The sequence below is a fragment of the Haliotis rufescens genome, unplaced genomic scaffold (genome assembly GCF_023055435.1).
Source record: "Haliotis rufescens isolate VD_foot unplaced genomic scaffold, xgHalRufe1.0.p SCAF_71, whole genome shotgun sequence".
NCBI lineage: Eukaryota > Metazoa > Mollusca > Gastropoda > Lepetellida > Haliotidae > Haliotis > Haliotis rufescens.
In genome coordinates this window covers 1,075,087-1,093,166 of record NW_025964363.1, presented here as the reverse complement: position 1 = coordinate 1,093,166, position 18,080 = coordinate 1,075,087, and the positions used below count along the sequence as shown (strand labels likewise).

Below are 18,080 nucleotides of genomic sequence, written 5' to 3'. Positions count from 1 at the left end.
CAAAAAGACGTTAAAAGATTGTACTTGTTGTTACCCTGTCTGGCGCTCGGCATTAAGGGGCTAAAACAAGGACTGGTCGGCTCGGAGTCAGTATACTGTGTCTGAGTGGGGTATTCATGTTAAACTGCGGCATGGTATCTCAGTGGGCTAGCACTATAAATCGGCATCAGTCCGGACTAGTACAAGCAGCCACACACACACACGTGCATGCACGTCGCTATATAAGTGCAATAATCTTGGACGCGACGTTAAACCCCATTTCACCTCACCTCACCGTCCCCCTACCCCCTCGCCCAACTCGTATTAACTGAGATATGACGGGAATGACATTCACTCACTCCGGAAATTAGGATGATTATTATGACAATACAGTGCACAGGAGTCCGCAGTATTTGGTGATAAGAACTGTAGACAATTGTGAGAATCGACAACTGCCTTCAAGACAAAACAATATCACGTGACAAGGCTATCGCGAGGTCACACTGTGGTGGATCGGACATCTTGAAATACTCTCGTCTACAAGTCTCGGTTTCATGTGAAGACTTTCCTCCATCATCAACTGAAAGAGTCGGTACGTTTGATGTGTTTCATCATAACGCCTGTAAACAAATGGAAGTGTTATTTTATATATAAACTTCTTTTTTTTAAACATAGTGGAAAAATAAACTTGATTTTTAAATGTTTTACAGTTTGACAGTTTGACACGAGCAGGGTTTGGCATCAACTAGTACGACTGGGAATTGAATAGATTTTTTTACATTAAAAAGATTTGGTTTTCTTCTTTATTCTGAAATGCAATATTAAAGACAAATCACCATGATAATTTGATAAATATCAATGACGGGAATTGGTTTTGTTGACAACTTAAAATATGCTATATAATATAAAATGTCAACGCCAGAGAAGACTCATTCTCGAATATATACCATAACAGATTCCATTGAACGTTAGCAGGCAAACTAGTGATGGAAGTCATGTGCATGTATCACTGAATGGCACGTATGTCACACTACTACAATGTGCCGTAAACATTGGAACGCGTCACAAACACATGCAAAGACAAGTCAATTGTTCACCTGAAAACATGGGAACATATGGTTTAAGTCAAAATAGGGAATTGCATCGGACATAGTGAGTTTATATCACACTCTGTCTTACATGACCCTGATAATAGTGCAGCATCTGATTGTAATTACAAGTGATTGATATTACAAGTGATAGATATTACAAGTGATTGACATTACCAGTGATTGGTATTGCAAGTGATTGGTATTACAAGTGATTGATATTACAAGTGATTGATATTACAAGTGATAGATATTACAAGTGATTGACATTACCAGTGATTGGTATTGCAAGTGATTGGTATTACAAGTGATTGATATTACAAGTGATTGATATTACAAGTGATTGTTATTACAAGTGATTGATATTGCAAGTGATTGACATTACAAGTGATTGTTATTACAAGTGATTGATATTACAAGTGATTGGTATTACAAGTGATTGATATTACAAGTGATTGATATTACAAGTGATTGACATTACCAGTGATTGGTATTACAAGTGATTGGTATTACAAGTGATTGATATTACAAGTGATTGATATTACCAGTGATAGATATTACAAGTGATTGACATTACTAGTGATTGATATTACAAGTGATTGGTATTACAAGTGATTGATATTACAAGTGATTGACATTACAAGTGATTGTTATTACAAGTGATTGATATTACAAGTGATTGGTATTACAAGTGATTGATATTACAAGTGATTGATATTACAAGTGATTGACATTACCAGTGATTGGTATTACAAGTGATTGGTATTACAAGTGATTGATATTACAAGTGATTGGTATTACAAGTGATAGATATTACAAGTGATTGACATTACCAGTGATTGGTATTACAAGTGATTGGTATTACAAGTGATTGATATTACAAGTGATTGATATTACAAGTGATAGATATTACAAGTGATTGACATTACCAGTGATTGGTATTGCAAGTGATTGGTATTACAAGTGATTGATATTACAAGTGATTGATATTACAAGTGATTGTTATTACAAGTGATTGATATTGCAAGTGATTGGTATTACAAGTGATTGACATTACAAGTGATTGATATTACAAGTGATAGATATTACAAGTGATTGACATTACTAGTGATTGATATTACAAGTGATTGGTATTACAAGTGATTGATATTACAAGTGATTGACATTACAAGTGATTGTCATTACAAGTGATTGATATTACAAGTGATTGATATTACAAGTGATTGACATTACAAGTGATTGTTATTACAAGTGATTGATATTACAAGTGATTGGTATTACAAGTGATTGATATTACAAGTGATTGATATTACAAGTGATAGATATTACAAGTGATTGACATTACTAGTGATTGGTATTACAAGTGATTGGTATTACAAGTGATTGACATTACAAGTGATTGTCATTACAAGTGATTGATATTACAAGTGATTGATATTACAAGTGATTGACATTACAAGTGATTGTTATTACAAGTGATTGATATTACAAGTGATTGGTATTACAAGTGATTGATATTACAAGTAATTGACATTACAAGTGATTGACATTACAAGTGATTGATATTACAAGTAATTGGTATTGCCACTGATTGTTATAACAAGTAATTGGTATTACCAGTGATTGATAATACCAGTGTTTGACATTACCAAGATTGGTATTACCAGTGAGTGATAATACCAGTGTTTGACATTACCAAGATTGGTATTACCAGTGAGTGATAATACCAGTGTTTGACATTACCAAGATTGGCATTACCAGTGAGTGATAATACCAGTGTTTGACATTACCAAGATTGGCATTACCAGTGAGTGATAATACCAGTGTTTGACATTACCAAGATTGGTATTACCAGTGAGTGATAATACCAGTGTTTGACATTACCAAGATTGGTATTACCAGTGAGTGATAATACCAGTGTTTGACATTACCAAGATTGGTATTACCAGTGAGTGATAACACGAGAAACTCCCCACACGGTCGGGGTTGCTAAGTTACCAAGTCTGATCACCCGAAAGTCGCCTCGTACAACAGACCGCGGTTGTTGAGACCTATTGTCATCCCCGCGAGGATCACACGTTATAAATAACCGTAGGCAGTGGTGTTGGCGACATTGGAGTTGCCGACAGTGGCGTTGCTGACAATCTGAATGTCTGCTAAATACATGCACGTGTTCAGTATGTGAAAGTAATAGGATAGACACAGTAATATTGTTACAAGGGATGGCATTCCCCGTGCGTGTATCCCGGTGAGATTGTAAGTGAGTTTGCTGTGTCACGGACAAGGCCACATGTGTTCCGATATTAACGATATAATACATAATCATAACGATATTACCATACCGTGCAGTGCTTCATTTTTACTACATATATTTAATAACTCGACCATAGAATAGTTATACGCTGAGCTCAACAGTTTGTCTTACGCTCGGAGTTGTGTATTGAACTAAATACGTATAAAATGTCTTTACCCCAAGACTGAAAAGTAGGTAAGAATTACTTAGCAGTGTTGACAGTTAATATAGTTTTACACCGCTTTTAGCAATATTCCAGCAATATAACAGCGTTGGACATCAGAAATGGACTTCACACATTGCACCAATGTCGGGAATCGAACCCGGGTCTTCGGCGTGACGACAGAACGCGTTACCATTAGGCTACCCCACCGCCCCAATTGTTGACAGAATGCATCCGGGCGGGTATGTTAACAAAAGAAAATCAACTGGTTTTTTTCAAGGCAAGTATAATGTTTTGGGTTTGAATAGAGAACTGACAGCGATGTACATGCTGCTGTTACAGGAAGTCGTTATCAAACAGGATGCTGGAATAACCATCTCCGGGGGCGCTCAAGACGACTAGGCGACATGTCAGGGAGCAATGCTACAGCCGCCGTTCATGTCGGCGTTACCAGCACACTGTTGGAAAATACTTCAGCAGCGACACAGAGCATCATCAACCCCACAACGACACAGAACATCGTCAACACCACAACGACATCACCTGGGTTCTTTGACCAGAAGATTTTATCGGAAGCTTGGGATGCCAACAAGACGACCGTGGCCTGGCTGGTGCCTGTGATCGTCGTCGTGGTCGGGATACTGGTGCTGGTGGCTCTGGCGCTGGTGTATGTGATCCGGGGGTTCGAACTGTGGGTGTTGAAGTGCTGCCACAAGGTGTGTGGTTGTTGTGAGGCCCCCGCCCGACGCCTGGACAACGAATACACCCACCTGACGGAATCCATGCACGACAACGACGCCGTCAACATGACAGGTAACACAGGAATTAATAAACTAATTGCGATAATTCCTATTAAGGGCAATTTATTAAATACGAAAATAATATTTATCCCCGTTTTGTTATGCGTATCCCTCAAGAGAGAAATTATTATTGGTTTGTTTGTTTGTTGTTTAACGCCGCACTCAGCAATATTCAAGCTATATGACTGCGGTCTGTAAATAATCGAGTCTGGACCAGACAATCCAGTGATTGATATCATGAGCATCGATCCACGCAATTGGGATACGATGACATGCATCAACCAAGTCAGCGAGCCTGACCACCCGATCCCGTTTGCCGCCTCTTACGACAAACATAATCGCCTTTTACGTCAAACATGGGTTGCTGAAGATCTTCACGGGTCATCTTGATTATCAACACGTCAACTGATTTTATACAAGGTTTGAATCGTACCACAAACATTTGTAGTTATCCGAATACGTGCACTGTCTGTCTGTCACGATCTATATAATCGGTATATGAACTTTAGGTTCATTTGAGCTTCAGGTTTGAGCCATATCCTTTGAAATTATAGGCCCCATGAAGCTGAGTGTCTGTGTGACTGACCCCAACAACGGTATTTCACAATGTCATTAGTCAGCAGTTTTTTTTCTGCATACTGGAGATCATACTTCCTGTGCGGTATCCGTGTTTATGTTAAAACTTGTGACACACCAATTCATTTTATCATGCCAACAAACTAAATTTATAGCATGACAAACCAAGTGTGATGCATGACTTAGCTTCTCCTAAATAAAGATTTTCTTACTGAGAACATATTTCAAGAAATGAAACTGGCAGCACACATATATGTGAAGAATGTCCTATGCATCCTGCGTCCTGTTGTGAAGGCAGTCGGCTTCAACTATGTCATTGACGTCAGTGATGCAGAGGTCATAAACACGGATGCTTTGACTACAGACAGCTCCTGATATGACGAACCACTACTGTGCTCCTCGCGTTGATGTAATAGTGAGTGAGTTGGGTTTAACGCCGCTTTTAACAGTATTCTAGTTATATCGCGGCGTGTCAGCTTAATGTGGGAGGAAAGCCCGAAGTGATGCAGGTCTCAGACGTTTACAACTTCGGTGAAACCAACGAGCACGGGTATGGTGCTGACAAACCTAGAAACATAATCGGGGCGAACCGGGATTCGAACCCACAATCATAGGTTTCTGGCGTGCCCAAGGGACGCAACTCTGCACAGCGAATCGCGGTGCCTTAGACGACTGGGCCACCTGTGCCCCCCGCGTTGATGTAATAGCCGATGGCGACAACGGGTCCACTACGGCTATATATTTGTATACAAATGCGACAAAGGGATATGTTGGTTTACATCGATCTAAATGAGAAAGAGAAATCACAATATCGCAGCACGGGAGAGCGATTTTTTGCGAAAACGGAATTTTCAACGTTTTTTCCCAGAACTCGATTTGAGCTGAAATATTGTTCCTGTGCTTTGACCTATTTGGGCTCAAGTTCCAGTTAGGTTTCGACTGTATATGCAGTTGTTAAACATACATACACACATCAAACATCCAGCAATATTACGATGGGACACCAGATGTGAATTCACATTGTACCCATGAGGGAAAACGAACCAAGTCCTTCGGCACGACTAGCGAACGCTTTAACCACTGGACTACCCCACCGCCCCCGATACAACAGAATGAAACCACACTGAGACCTATTTAAATTTGAGAATTTCATGTCTGAATAATACTGACCATAAATGTATAATTTAAGGTTTGTTTGAGACGCTCATGTTCCTCAGTCTAGACGCCTTGGTTCACTGCGCAGATGCGTCTGTTGGGCGTACCAGGATCCTGTGATCGCGGGTTCGAATCCAAGACTCACCTTGCAGCTATGACACAGTATTTTTGAACTAAATATACCCACCAACAAAAGAAACGCGAATGCGATATATGTTAGTTAATATACGACGAATTACTCTTATTCAAGAGATATTAGGTTGGTTCGATGAAACGAACATACTGTTATGTTGTGTGAACCGATGCTCATGAACGCATCACATGTGACGTCACAGATCCATGACTCGAGATGCACCATTTGTCTGGTGCAGGATTAGCGTGTAAAGTTCGAAGTCACGTTAATAAAGACACTGTGGTAACACTTGACTGATCGTTAGTTTTGTCATTAAGTGGTCCACATTGGAAACATCTCTTCTTAACGTACATACTTCTCTATATGTTTCTATGGTTCACTTTTCTTTTAGCGGTGAGCATACATTGTTAGTTTTATATTTGCAATCCTTGAATCTCTTGTCTCTCACATTTCAGAATTTGAACGAGGAAGCGGGTCATCAGCGGCCTATCGAGGCCTTAGTTCAGACAAACAGGACTAAATGAACTATACGAGGTAAACAAGACAACACCACTGACATCTACCGTGAGACGGACACAAGGAACGGCGGAATATGCTGGGACCAGTTTGTCTGTTAAAATATATAATGTCAGTACCATTCGTCATGTCGCATGTCTGCACACAGGACTGAGTGAACTAAACGTCTGGAGAAATGCTGATATGTTTCAGCTTTGGCTAAAGCGGTGTTGTATTGCATAGGTTGGAATAAACCGTATTTGCTGCACGTGTTGGTTTGTCGGATGTGTTTGTTTGTTTGTTGTTCAACGCCGCACTCAGCAATATACCAGCTATGTGACGGCGGTCTGTAAATAATAGAGATTGGACCAGACAATCCAGTGACTGACATCATGAGCATCGATCAACGCAATTGGGATACGATGATATGCATCAACCAAGTCAGCGAGCCTGACCACCCGATCCCGTTAGTCGCCTCTTACGACAAGCATTGTCACCTTTTACGGCGAGCTTGGTGTTGCTGAAGATCTATTCTACCCCGGATCTTTACGGGTCCCCAGGATGTGTGCAGCCCTTGGTTAGGGTATTGGGGTACTGGGTTAACAAGGGATACAGCGACTAATTTGGGATGCACGGTCATGACGTGCTTGATAACGGGGTTAGTATATACAACGAAACGTTAAATTAATGGTCATGAAGAAGTTGTGTATCTATAGAACTATCTCCCTTGTTCATCATACCGACTTCTAAATGCCTATCCACGTTATTATTATTATTATTGCACATGCAGCTATCATCGTTAGTTAATGGGGCGGTGAGGTAGACTAGTTGTTAAAGTGTTCGCTCGTCACGCCGAAAGCCCGGGTTCGATTCCCCTCACGAGAGAGAGATGGTATGGAGCAGGTCGTGTCATGTCCTGGGGACGAATCTGTGGGGACTTGAAAACGGTTAATTTATCATTTCTTCAACAACAACCACAGGGCTGACGCGGGGCTTCCTCGACAATATGAACGTTCCTGCTTTGTCATGGCCTGCATATTCTCCTGACATGACCTTGACAGTGAAGTCAGAAGGCGGTCAGTACCACAAGGCACCGTCAGGACCTGGAGAGAGACATAGCTGAACTGAACTTAACTTAAAAAGCTTTATGACACTCAGGGCACAGTCTCTGCCTTAGCGGTACAATATGTACAGTGCAGTGCTTAGAAAAAATTGACGTCCAAAAGAAACTTTACCAGAGTTTGAAATCACTCTTGCTCAAAAACAACAAAACATACATGCATGAAGTAAAGTGTATTGAGAAGATCAATATATCAACATAATCAACACTGAAAATGACAATCATACCGCGACCGAGAATGACGTCAGAGCCCCCCAAAAATGGGTGTGGTACAAAACTCGAGCTTTCAGAATCATGGACAATAGGCAGAGTACATAAACAATCGCTCACGTTCAATAACAAATCATTAGTAGCGTGTGTGACCACCAAATGCCTCAATACACGCAAAAACTCTTCGACGCACAGAAAAAGTCAGTCGTCTGATGAGGTCACGTGGGATTTGACGCCATTCTTCTTGGAGGGCCAAGATCAGTTCTTGCCGGTTGGCTGGAGAGTGTGGTCGTTGTCGAACACGACGATCCATCAAGTCCCAGAGGTGTTCTATGGGGGACATGTCGGGTGAGCGTGCAGGCCACGGCAGGCCATTGGCGTTGTTAGTGACAATTCTTTCTGTATGGGCTCTAGCGTTGTCATGCTGATAAATGACACCACGTGGCTGCTGTTGGAGAAATGGTAGGACAACTGGACGAAGAATGTTATCAATGTAACGCTGAGCTATCAAGTTTCCGTCAACGATGACCAGCGGTGTCCTCTCCTGCCCACAAATCCCTCCCCACACCATGACACTCCCTCCACCAGATGGTACGACCTCCTGCACGCAACACGCCGCCGTTCGTTCACCCCTTCGGCGTTAAACATGTTGTCTTCCATCAGCCCTAAACATACAGAATCGACTTTCGTCAGTGAAGACAACCCTCTGACAGTCACGTCGTTGCCAACGTCGTACAGTCCGGGCCCATCTCAATTGCAGACGACGATGTTGCGCTGTCAATAGCTGTCCTCTGTATGGTCTAAAAGCTCTGATTCCATGAGCCCTGAGTCTCCTGGCCACTGTCTGTCGACTAACCCTGTGACCTAAGGCATTTGTCGCCGATGACGTCACTGTCAGGAAGCGATTTCGGAGGTGCAAGGTACGCAAGTACCGGTCATCATGGGGCGTGGTCACCCTGGGTCTGCCTGTTCTTGGCCTGTCAGCGGTCCGCCCTGTCTGTCTGTAACGTTGCATCAAGTTGGTAACGGCAACACGGGAGCAACCGAAGGTTCGTGCAATATGGGCGTGGGTGGCTCCCATCTGTACCATACCCAAGGCTCGTTCACGTTGCTCGACTGTGATTCGTGGCATTTCTTTTGTGGGTTTTTTATCACATGAAATGATTTTGTAAAACTAAAATTGATTCGATTTCTTACAATTCCATTGAACTGTTGGGATAGTTATTTGACCCTTGACCTACACAGTAATGGCCAATTTGGCTGAGTTTCGAACTTGACCTCTCATGTCAAATGCTATCAAAACACACTGTTCGTAAGGTTATAAACCCTTTTTTGCCCCTTTATGTAGTGAAAATACCTCCTAAAAATTCTATACAGTGCTGGACGAATCTAGCTGTTCAGGAAGAGTCCAGATTACACTTGACTCCAAAAAGCATCTAAATATAGTTACTTCCACACCACTGCTTACATTAGATAGTACTACATTCCTCACAACTAACCATTGTCAAAACTTCTACTTGTCTCAACAGAAACAATATGAGAGAATTATAACATTGATCAACAGTTACACTACTATATAACACAACTGATCATTGTACTGACACGATTATTTACAGCTAGAATATTGCTGAATGCGACGCTAAGCAAACAAATAAACATACAAACTAATCGGATGTGAGTGTTTAGGCTGTCACAGTGTGACGGTGTCGGAGGTCAATTATGGTACCAACTTTCTCCGACAACAATTATTTGGAAACAAAGCTGAAATACACTGCAGCGGAACATAAGAAATCAATGCACTATATATAACAGACAATTATGAACAGATTTGTTGTGGCGTGACGAATATGTCCTATAAAAAAAGCCTATGTCCTTTGTTGTAGTATGTCCGGCAGAGAGACGGGACCTGGGAATCCTACTGGACAGTTCAGGTAGCCACTCAAAGCCGCAATTTGAAGAGTCAAATCGTTTTCTGGCAAGTTTCAGCGGTCTTTGAAGTCAGGCCACAGTCAGGTTACTTCATCTTTATTATGTTTCAGAGGGGACATATCAGTTTGAGGAAACCTATTCATGGACATAACCGTTTTCTATATTTGAATCTGTCATACTGAGTGAGTGAGTGAGTGAGTGAGTGGGTGGATGGGTGAGTGAGTGGGTGAGTGAGTGAGTGGGCGACTGATTGAGTGAGTGAGTGAGTGAGTGAGTGAGTGAGTGAGTGAGTGAGTGAGTGGGTGAGTGAGTGAGTGAGTGAGTGAGTGAGTGAGTGAGTGAGTGGGTGAGTGAGTGAGTGAGTGAGTGAGTGAGTGAGTGAGTGAGTGAGTGGGTGAGTGAGTGAGTGAGTGAGTGAGTGAGTGAGTGAGTGAGTGGGTGAGTGAGTGAGTGAGTGAGTGAGTGAGTGGGCGACTGATTGAGTGAGTGAGTGAGTGAGTGAGTGAGTGAGTGAGTGAGTAAGTGAGTGGGTGAGTGAGTGGATGGGTGGATGGGTGAGTGAGTGAGTGAGTGAGTGAGTGAGTGAGTGAGTGAGTGGGCGACTGAGTGAGTGAGTGAGTGAGTGAGTGAGTGAGTGAGTGAGTGAGTGGTGGGTGGGTGGGTGGGTGGGTGGGTGGGTGGGTGGGTGAGTGAGTGAGTGAGTGAGTGAGTGAGTGAGTGAGTGAGTGAGTGAGTGAGCGAGCAGTATTTCAGTTCTAACACAGGGTGAGAGGTAGCATATGTCCAGTCTGGTTAGTTCGGTGAGGCCTATTTGACAAATGGATCACTTATGTCGTTCATCTTGTGATGTACTTCACATGTTTCAGAGGTTTCAATGCAAACCACAACGTTTTTATTAACCCCCTGCATTGTATCCAGGTATTAGTGCATATTATTGGAAATGCTTAGCTCAGTGACTCCATTAAGTAAATAACCTGTTAAAGTACGGATGGTGTCATTGAAAGTTTGATACAGACGGATTTAATGACATGTATTGGCGGTGGGTGGGAGTTAGAGGGGGGCATGGTTGTGGGTGGTGAGGGTGGTGTTCTAGGCGATTGATGCAGTAACAGATTAATCAGAGGATGGAGGATTCAAATAGCATTCCAGTAAAGGGAGGCAATCCATATACACTTGTTAATATACAAGTGTAAATCCTAACGACATCAAGATCTTTTTTCTACATCTGGTATTTAATATTAATGAAAGTGACAAATTCCCTTCCATAATCACGAGAAAGCAGAACCGATCATATCATGAGCTTGTGTTTATGAATCACTATCAATAATGTATGATGCCAGGTGTTCGCGAAAAGGTGAGCATATCCTGCCCCACCTGTGTCTCATGTATGACTCAAAATGGAGAAATGCATGTTGGATGCAAAATTGTTTCTAAAACAGATCCCTCTTCTTCAAAACAGTCCCCGTGGTGCCTAATACGTGGAGTGACTAGAACTATACTCGTGTTTCTTTTGAGATTTATAAGTCGGCCAATCTTAAGTGTCATTTTCAATATTGTCTACTATTATCCGATGCAAGTTGTCATTTTCATATTGTCAACTGACACCTGACATACGCGTCCACGTCGACAGTGTCCACTACCACCCCATATACACTGTCGCTTCACACCGCGTATCTGCAGTGTCACTCAGTACAACGATACATATTATAATAATAATATTGTGCACTTTTGCACACATTTATTTGTCTGACGATCCTCTTGTGAAACATGTCAAGACTCATGATGAAAACAAGGCATTCCACAGTTTTCTTAAACGAGCCAAGGGTGTAAGACATAATCTCAATGTCAGTGTTGATTTTGTTGATGGTTTTGTACTTCTGGACGGTACAGAAATAAGTGTCAACCAAGCGAAGTGCCTTATCAAATCGGCCAGGACTCAGTTTTGCAAGGAGAGGCTGTCTCAAGGACCACTGCATCGAGTTTATGTGCAGTGTGTTGAGAAGATCCGCAACCATGCAGAGTCCTTCGCTTTGATGAAGTCGGCTGTCCTGAAAAGTAAAACAGAAGGCTTTCTGTTTGCTGCTCAGGACCAGTCACTTCCCACTCGAAACCGTCAATGTGTGATTTTGCATCAAAATGTACATATGAAATGTAGATTATGCAATGACACTGTCCAACACATTGTCAGAAAGCTGCAGTGTTGGGGAGTCTTCACATTCTCCGAAAAGTTCTGGTAGGGTTTGACAAGGCAGGGAGAAGACCCATTCGATGTCTGGGCTGCGTGTAGAGGGGGCAAGGGCCCTGAGCTGATGATTAACCCATCCAGCTTCACTGCCAGGATCAGCCAAACCCTCTTGCTGCATTTTTTATTTTAATATGTACATAATAATAATTAGGGGTGATCAGGTGACCAAGCCAATTTCTGTGTAATTCATAGTGCCACCAGTGTTGTGTTGTGAATAATATCATACATAGTCATGACACTATCCCCTATCAAGTAACCTACATCATATTTGTCAGGGGGAATTCGATGAAGACTCTAATACAATGGACCGCGTAATGTGGTATATGATTTGCTTGTAATTCCCTCAGTCGACAGCAAAGATCGACACTAAGTCTGATGGCTCGTTGAGTTCACCAGCTTGTGTTTCCTGCAGCAAGGTAGTAGACTTTCTAAATGCGTGTATATATGTCTTGGACAAAAACGGTGTCGGTTTAACACTGTTGATTGGTTGAACACTTATGACAGATGTTACATTGAGGACAGATGTAACATTGAGGACAGATGTAACATTGAGGACAGATGTTACATTGAGGACAGATGTTACATTGAGGAGAAATGTAACATTGAGGATAGATGTAACATTGAGGACAGATGTTACATTGAGGACAGATGTAACATTGAGGACAGATGTCAAGATGCTGGCAATGTTAAGATTTTGGCATGAATGTCTGATTGCCAAAACCTTTTGATTAAGACGTATATAATAAACATGGTATTTTTGTGTGAGGATCTTTTGTCATTTTAAGGTTTTAATTAATGCCCTGTGAACATTGCATTGATATGAGAGTTTCGTTTTCAGAACTTCTCTGAGGCATGCACACGGTGAGTAACGACTTCACCTGACCAGGACACCAAGAAGACGTGACAGCATGCTGGTTGAGTACGATGGTGCTGCAGCGGGCTTATTCCAGACTCACAACATCCCCGCAACGACTCACAACATCCCCGCAGCGACTCACAACATCACGGCAACGACTCACAACATCACCGCAGCGCTGGAATCACAAATCGTGACAACGACTCAGAACATCCTCAACACTGGAAGCAGATCATTCTTTGACCCCAGGGTGTTAGCCGCAGTCTGGTATGAACACAAGGTGACGGACGCCTGGCTGGTACCTGTCATTGTTATCCTGGGTGGGATTGTGCTCATTGTGTCCGTGGTCATGATGTTCGTGATGCGGTGGGTGGCTGACCGGGTCTGCATGTACTGTCACAAAGTATGTGGATGTTGTGGGCCCTCTTCTCACGGGATGGACAATGAGCAGACCCACCTGACCGGCGCTCGGCATGATAACATTGACGTCAAGTGACAGGTAAATTAATAGATATAATCAAGCAATCTTTTCTTTCATTTTAATAATGATAACTAAATTCACTTATCTCGGTTTATGTTTGGGGCGGTCGGGTAGCCTAGTGGTTAAAGCGTTCGCTCGTCACGCCGAAGACCCGGGTTCGATTCCCGACATGGGTACAAAGTGTGAAGCCCATTTCTGGTGTCCCCCGCCGTGATGTTGCTGGAATATTGCTAAAAGCGGCGTAAAACCATTTCGCTCACTCGGTTTATGTTTATGTTGTCTGAACGATTGAGTGTTGTTTTATGCCGCCTTTAACTACATCACAATGTGTCAGCGTCTCTGGTAAATACGGGGGTGTCGGTTGTTCACCCATGAGGCATACTTGGGGACAAACTGTACTTCGAATACTCGCTTAGCCTGTCCCGGAACAGTTGAGGTAAACAACTCTGTAAGGTTATTGAGTGACTGATGTTTTAAGACAACCAACTTTGTTTGACCGTCGCAAAAGAGTAGCTTTTCTCAACCTTCACCATGATCCCCAAACGGTCATTTTACACCGCAACTCTGGCAACAGCCCCTATAAATGCCATTAGAGTTATGTCTTGAAGTTTGAAAGTATTGATAAAATATTTATTGGCAGAACTCAACACTTACAGTATGTATGATTGTGACAATATATTTTCATTAAATACGCGGTATATGTTGAAACAATAATTAGTTCTATATTTGTTTTGGTTTGTTATCAGTTATAAGCAGTTTTCTTATCGTCATATCGTGATGCCACTGTGTCCATACATCTCCAATGAAGCCACTAGGGTCATTAAGCTAAATGTTTGTATATTCAATTCATGAACGAAAATACGATCTTTTTTCAAGTATGACGCCATTTTTAAAACAATGTATGAACCATTGTTTTCATAATCAGCAAACATATTAATGTTCAATATGGAGATGGACGGTACCAATTAACCGCGACTAAATATAAATATTTTTTAATAGATGAACTATGCACTGGGATGTTTATGTTTGAAGGGCATGAAGTTATCAATTTCCCCAACTGAGCACTAGGATGTTTAAGTTTGAAGGGCATGTAGTTTTCCTTCTCCCCAATGTACTGAACACCGGCGGTGGTTTTGTGACTATGAATAAATATAACCTGGGAATATGAACCATGATCCTGTTCAGGTGATATTTACATGGCTAATTCAGTCAGTCTTTATACTCGCTCATAAGACATTCTAGATGTACCCCTGGCATATAAATATTAACTTAAAGCCTATATCTGTTATTGATACTGCAACTGTATAACGGTTTTCATTTATTCTTGCAACACGATTGTATTACGATTACAATATATATTAATGTGACAAATCAAACCTTGATATTATAAAGTATCATTTAATCTCTTACAGGCTATCCTTGTTCAGACCTTATATTTCTCCCTAAACCCCGGCTGGTGGTACAAAAGCAATGTATTACATAATTCACAGAAGACATTGACTACAAGATGACTATCAGTTCTTACATCTTATTTCATTTCTTTCAAAGTGGAAGTATAAAATAGGCGTTGGAAAGAGAGCTTTTTTGCCAACATAAATAATTTTTAGATGGAACAAATGTTATATTTGGGATAGCACTTTCTTAGTAAAATAAAGATTCTAGTGCTTGATTCGGGATTCGAACCCACACCTAATCGCTAGCACACAAAAAACCCACCCAAAAGTACTGAATATGAACCTTACGAAGAAAGTGTTATCCCAAATAATTTTTTTTTTACATTTGACAACTTTCTTAATGGCATTGTGTGTTCATAACTTTCGGCCTTGAGAGCCGTGATAATTTACACTTGTCAGAGGGATACACAACGTACCTGATCTAGACTACCAGCTGTCGGTCTTATATTTTATGGAAGCCTCTGTGGCTAAGTGGGTTAGATCGCTGACTTTGTGTGCCGTGGAATAGGTGCTTCTCTCTGGCTGTGTGGGTTCGTATGGCGTATGGGACTTTTTCCAAAATAAATATATCATTTGTTACATTTTACCACTTTCTAAATGGCCTTGTGTGTTCATACTTTTTAGATATGTAAAAAATTCTTTCTTCTTTAAATACCTCACAACGAAATATGTAATGGAAGTCGTCGGCAATAGCTGGTGATTTACATAATGTACAAGTTCTCAATGGACCCCATAGATTGTGACAGGTAGAATCTGATTAGTAAATTTTGGGGAAAAATAGCTGTTGAGCATGATTTGCAGAGAGATGGAAGTTGTTCAACAAATTGCTCGTCATTGCCTTTCGGACTACTCAAATATCGCTTCCACGTTTTTGATAAAATATATCCTTTAGCACTCTATAGACATTTGTGGCAATCTATTCGTTATGCAAATATGGAGGTGCGAGAAATACTTCGGTCAGGCCGCAGTTATTCGGTATTTGCTCTATACAGTTTACTGAGGGTAAACAGTTGAGCTGGCATATGGATCAGCCATCATTAAGTTGATATCACGTTTGATATTATTTTAAAGTTACTTTCTATTGCAATATTATGCCAGTACGTGGCTATTCACGTTGATATTTGGGTATTAAAACACACTCTTCCCAGTTTACAATATACCATGGAGTTGGGGTTATAGAGTTTAGCCAGAGGCAAGCCTAAGGATGTACTCTGTCTACAACTTCAGAATACCCAAACCCCCATATTTCAGACCCATACCGGAGAAGAAGTGCAATTATCACAGTAGATGCTCTGGTTTGACACTAGATTGGAGGTTAACAGTTCTGACATATTTGGGTAACCAATATGAATCCCTTTTAGCATTCTTAACCAAAGTTTTAACTGCGTGAGCAAATTAGCCATCTGAGACCATATCAGCAACTGTCCTAATCACAACACCAACGTTAACTGGGACAACGTCCAAATCCTTTCCAAAAAACCTCCATGACTTCACTAAAAGAAAAGCAGTCCACATTCGCCGCCACAAGCCATCAATCATCTGTTAGTGTTTACAGCTAATGTCCCCATGCCCCAGGTTTTTCCCTTCCGTCAACACCTCAAATAGTCTTCTCACAGTTTACTCACTTGGGAAATCGAATCTGAGCCTTCGGTTTGAACCCCGCGGCGACCAACACCGCCCACAGGGAGAACATAATGCATGTTGTGGGTCACATATGTTAAAGAGTAAACACGCCAAATGAGGTATTTTATCAAATAAATCACACAGATGATCAAAGATTAATTTAATTTAAAATTCATGACAACCACAAGTGTAAGATGTATTTTCTCGAGTGATGTATTCACAAAATTGAATGTCTTTTTTGACATATTTCAGAAGTTGAAGGAGACCGCGGAGTCCTGTGGGATCCAATAGACGACCGAGAATCTGTGCATCACTTTCCAGTGCTCAGTACTGTCACTAATACGTGCAATTCAGGGATTATGTCCTTACCTAGAAATACCTTGTTTTGTAACAAAACTGTCAGCAGTTCAGTAGCGTGCGGTCAGCAGACATTTCCTACAACCTGTACAAGAGGGACTGTGACGGCGCCCTGAAGTCAAGGGGTAATAGATTCCTGGAGTTACACATGCGTTCTGCGATTTTCATCGGTGTAAACGACCGAGATTCTATCATGCCATTCTCCCTTTCCCCCCCCCCCCCCCCCCCCCCATACCGTCTTCACCATCTGTGTGGAGTAGGAGAGTAAGTTGTGTTCTTCGTTCTTCGTTCTTCGTTCTTACTTTAACACATTGTTCATATATGAGCTATTATAAAAACAATCGGATAGAGAAATGAGTATCTCTCATTTGAGATTTGGGGGTGTGGTTTTGGGGTAGGGGATGGCTGGGATTTTGTATCGAGATTACATATTTTTTAGCTACAGATACAAAACCAGATATTATTTTAGTTGATTTTTTAAAACAGAAAAACACCTTGCAACATTGTATTGTTCATTGTATTGTATTGTATTTCCTAACCTTTAACTCGATGGCACATACTTATGTATACTGAACAAAGGAGCACCACTTTTAAAGATAATAAGACACTTTTTTAAAACAGAAAAACACCTTGCAACATTGTATTGTTTGTGGTGGGCACTTTCCTTTATTCAACAGTCTGACGCATGCAGATGTATTTATTATTTTCACGAATTTTCGGGGACAATATTTATTTTCGATAAAATCCCCCTCCAGAATACCAATGTCAATGCTGTATCTATTATTGTTGTTATTGTTTTCGGGTTATTTTTTTCATCATTATGAACACGCTGTGATTATTTCCTAACCTTTAACTCAATGGCACATACTTATATATACTGAACAAAGGAGCACCACTTTTAAAGATAATAAGACACTTTTAATGGGTAAAAATCCGTTGCCATGTGCAACACAATGACAACAAACAACATGTGACCAATAATCAATCACCCGTCAAAATGAGAGTATCTGACCAAAACTGAAAGTAACGAAAGTCAAAAATCACGAAAACACGTTGATTTACCAAGAAAACAGCTCGTATGTGATTCACGTGATGCGTTCACATCTTGGCACCGTCGTCTCAT

The 18,080-nt window shown here is 41.2% G+C and overlaps 1 protein-coding gene and 1 long non-coding RNA gene across 2 annotated transcripts; both read left to right on the top strand.

The window, feature by feature from the left end:
• The first annotated feature begins 411 nt into the window (after positions 1 to 411).
• LOC124122581 lies at positions 412 to 6,950 on the top strand. The gene is made up of 3 exons (XM_046485654.2): positions 412 to 571; positions 3,866 to 4,336; positions 6,643 to 6,950. Exons 2-3 carry the CDS (start codon positions 3,931 to 3,933, stop codon positions 6,705 to 6,707), a joined length of 471 nt encoding a protein of 156 aa, XP_046341610.2. The 5' UTR covers positions 412 to 571; positions 3,866 to 3,930; the 3' UTR covers positions 6,708 to 6,950.
• Positions 6,951 to 12,545: 5,595 nt separating this feature from the next.
• On the top strand, positions 12,546 to 17,093 carry LOC125376729. Its single transcript, XR_007219220.1, has 3 exons — positions 12,546 to 12,602; positions 13,025 to 13,541; positions 16,853 to 17,093. It is a non-coding gene; the product is annotated as an uncharacterized LOC125376729 (long non-coding RNA).
• The last annotated feature ends 987 nt before the right edge of the window (positions 17,094 to 18,080 follow it).